Genomic DNA, 3904 nt, shown 5'->3' with positions numbered 1-3904 from the left:
TGTATAGCAAAACTAAATTATCAGTAAAACTTAACAACAAACTCACTGGTAACTTTCCATCAACAAAATGAGTAAAATAGGGTGATAACTTAAGTCCCAATATCTTCCTAGCTAGGGATATAACATTATCACATTTACTATGGGCCGACGACCTGGTACTCATATCTGAAACCCAACTAGGCCTACACAGTGCACTAGATGAGTTACACACCTACTGCCAGTAATGGCATTTAATTGTTAACCTAGCAGAAACAAAATGTATGATTATCAAAAAGGGAAAACAAAGGCAAATTACATTCCAAAATGGAATGGAAGAAATCCAAAACACAAAAGCATATATCTACCTGGGATGAACACAACGAAAACTCACTTTGCAACCAAAGGACTGAAAACCCTATTTAGTCTTCAGAAATCCTTCTTTGGTTTACCGCCACCACTCCAAATATATAACAAACTATTCGATTCACTAATCAAACCGATCTTGCTCTATAACTGCAAAGTCTGTGGTACAGAACTAAACATTAAAACAAAGACACACAACCTAGACAAGCTCTTAGACATATTGGAAACGGAATCTTTTGACAAAGCATATACAGAATTCTGCAAATACAACTTGTAAGTAGGAAAACATACAACCCATATTGCATGTAAAAGTGACCTAGGCCGATATCCATTAATAAATGAACTAAATACAAAAATATTAAGTTACTGGGCACATCTAGAAAACATACCACAGAAACGTACCGTATTATATGATGAAGTCCAATACAGCAACCTGCTCAACAATAATGAGAAAAACAGTTTCCACAACTACGTACCTAACATGCTCAAGAAAAATATCATTGTCATAATAATTGATATAAACGAAATCAGCGTTATTCTAAAGAAACCAAAAGCACTACAAAATAATAACTGTAAAATTACAACATAATTGTACAGACAGCATTATCTACAGAAACTTATATATTACAAGCATATTAGTACACACAAGCACACAGACTAGGCCAACATATCTGGAAAAAACTGTAATCTAACACGACATCTCACCAAAATAAGAATATGTGCACATTGCTTTGGAATTGAAAATAAAGTCGATACCATAATATTAGTATACCGAGAAACAGCAGGTGGTGCAAACTATGCAACCTCACAGTTCAGGATGAAACACATTTTAACAATTATTATTTTTTTTTTTTTTTTTACAAACTCCTAGATGAGTTTCTCGCATTGCTATGAAAAATGCTGCTATATTTTCAACTGCCCTGCTGCCCATCTTGTAACAATAGCACCGCTCTGTTGGGACATGGGTACTGCAGGAACTAGTTTGTTAGCTAAAACTCTTATCAAATGATATGTGGCAAGTCACTATAGCACTTATAACTATAAATTGTTTTATTTTATATATTTAGTCGTTCAATATTCTTATAATTAGCTTTATTATTTCTGGGTCACCAAATTGTTTATATGTATAATTATATGTATACATCATATGTAAGCACGGTAATAAAACATTTTGTATTGTATTGTATTGTTAATCCCAACCTCGAGACTAGAATACTAGTACTACTTTCCTAATACAGGGTCTTTCCCAATATGATGTCATAATATAGGAATCCTTGCTCCGTTAACGGTACACACACGGAGCATTTTCCAACATGGTACGAAACGTGCGATAATTCATTAAAAACCATTGGTTCGAAATCATCCGTAATCGGATGCGTTTTACGGACGATAAACGGATCGTTAACGAATATATGTATCATTAGTTTAAATCTAATATCGGTCTAAACGTTTATAGTGTTTGGCACGCACGTCTTTGCTTTCTCTAGAGATGACAACGTTCCATAACTTAAACATCATGGGAACGTTTACATGGAAGAAAACATATGAATGGTGTTTGGTGTTGTTTAACTCTTCCAACACACGGGAATTATCAAAAACGTAAGCTCTGTTATACGGCCTGTGCGTGATGTTCAGCTTGTGTACAAGCAAACCAGTAATGTAATAATCATCCACCCAGAAGAACTGAGTGGTCAACGATGTCCTGTACAATCTCCCTGTGACGCCAGAGCTCATCAAATACGCAGAACCGGAACAATATGGCGGATACACGTTCGGCGAGAATTCTTCTTTGGACACGTACCATTTAGAACTGTTGTTGCGTATCACTTTCATGTTTTGCCAAACAATGCATTGGATTAGTTTAGTTCTTGCATATCGTAATTCAGCAGTTGACTGCATGTATTTCACAAGCGCATATACATTAACAAAAATATCACCGTCTGTTTTTAAAACATACACAGCTTGTCTACAGAACGTGGACACCCACTTCAATCCAGCGATCGCCTTGTAGGTTAAGTTACGATAACTGTCGACGAAATCCTCCTGGACTATGTCTCCATGGATACCCGACTCATTCCTCACTGACGTCATCACTCCTGTGTTTGCGACTTGTCCCATGATAAAAACTACCTCAGCCCTTTTGTTCAGATAATACTTCATTTTGCCCCATGTTTGTCTAATTGCGTCTCGTTTCTCGAAATGGTCCGGTGTACTGTGAACGTATGCTATGATGAATATATCCTTTTTGCTGCAGAAAGTCTTGGGATTCAAAAGATAGCGAAACAGATGAGGATTTACAACTGGACCTTCTATGTGTAGATCTGTTTGTGTCGTCCTGTGTCGACCGGCTGTGACAAAAACTGAACGAAACTGCATAACGATCCCGGCAGATACCATAACTAACGTGATGATAAAAAGGTATTTATAAACAGTCTTTGGAATCATACTGGATGTGTTAAGGAGGGCTGTTGTTTTTAACCACACTTGTAGAGAGAGAGAGCAAGAAGTAATAGTATTCTGAAAGTAAAATAAAAATACAATTATTATTTCTTTGATGGTAGAATAACTTAAGTGTCCTCTAGCTGTATTCAATATCTGACAATAAGGAACGGAACTGCTTTATTTAACGATGCACTCAACACATTTTATTTACGGTTATGTGGCGTCGGACATATGGTCAAGGACCACACAGATATTGAGAGAGGAAACCCGCTGTCGCCACATCATAGGCTATTCCTTTCGATTAGAAGCAAGGGATTTTTATATGCACCATCCCATAGACAAGATAGTACATACCACAGCCTTTGTTACACCAGTTGTGGAACACTGACTGGAACGAGAAATAGCCCAATGGGTCCATCGACGGGCGCTATACCACTGAGCTACGTCCCCCCCCCCCCCCCCCCCCGACAATAAGGCCAAAATGCCTTTGTAATCCTCGAACCTCAACTGTTAAAGCGGCAGTATCCGGAATATTTTTATTATTTAAGCATATAGAACAGAAAATCCAATTACGTTTGGTGCATATATGACGCCGCACTCCGCATTGGTTTCACTACGCTGGGTTATCCAGGTCAAAAACAAAGCCAGTATTTCGAAAGTGGAACACTTTTGACGGGCTCCTACCGATCCCGGTTTTCATTGGCTTATCACAAGTGTGGAATTCCCCAACAAGAGATCACGTGAGATTTCGCAATTTTTGAACAATTTAACTGTCTTGATTGAGGGGTCGTCTCATATCTCCAAAACATATTTATATCCATAGAGGTATGGTACAACGCCTTTCCAGGGGTCGGTGGGTGGGAGATTTGCCTTGAAAGTTTGACTGTAGCCAGCTGTTGGCATACGCGTTACGCATGTAAGGGGGTCTTACTAATTACGTAACGCTCTAGGGGTAGAGGAAGATGGTACTGTGTTCGATTTACGTAACATTTTTCAAGACTATATGTTATTTTTATTCATTACTAAAAAGGTGTTTTTTTTGGAAATGCGCGGTCAGTCTAGGATCGATCGCCATCGGCGGGTATATAAAAGACCATGGTATGTCATATCCTGTCTGTGG

At 38.2% G+C, this 3904-nt stretch overlaps 1 protein-coding gene across 1 annotated transcript; it reads right to left on the bottom strand.

The window, feature by feature from the left end:
- Positions 1–1773: 1773 nt before the first annotated feature.
- On the bottom strand, positions 1774–2739 carry LOC121367296 (beta-1,3-galactosyltransferase 1-like). Its single transcript, XM_041491408.1, has one exon. The coding sequence runs from the start codon at positions 2737–2739 to the stop codon at positions 1774–1776; it is 966 nt and encodes a 321-aa protein (XP_041347342.1).
- Positions 2740–3904: the final 1165 nt, after the last annotated feature.

The sequence above is a fragment of the Gigantopelta aegis genome, chromosome 3, assembly GCF_016097555.1.
Source record: "Gigantopelta aegis isolate Gae_Host chromosome 3, Gae_host_genome, whole genome shotgun sequence".
Taxonomy (NCBI): Eukaryota; Metazoa; Mollusca; class Gastropoda; order Neomphalida; family Peltospiridae; genus Gigantopelta; species Gigantopelta aegis.
Note: the sequence above shows the minus strand (reverse complement) of the source record. Positions and strands in the feature narration are given on the sequence as shown.

Excerpts from the sequence above, each read along its gene's own strand:
- LOC121367296 (XM_041491408.1), bottom strand. The coding sequence starts at position 2,739 with ATGGTATCTGCCGGGATCGTTATGCAGTTTCGTTCAGTTTTTGTCACA.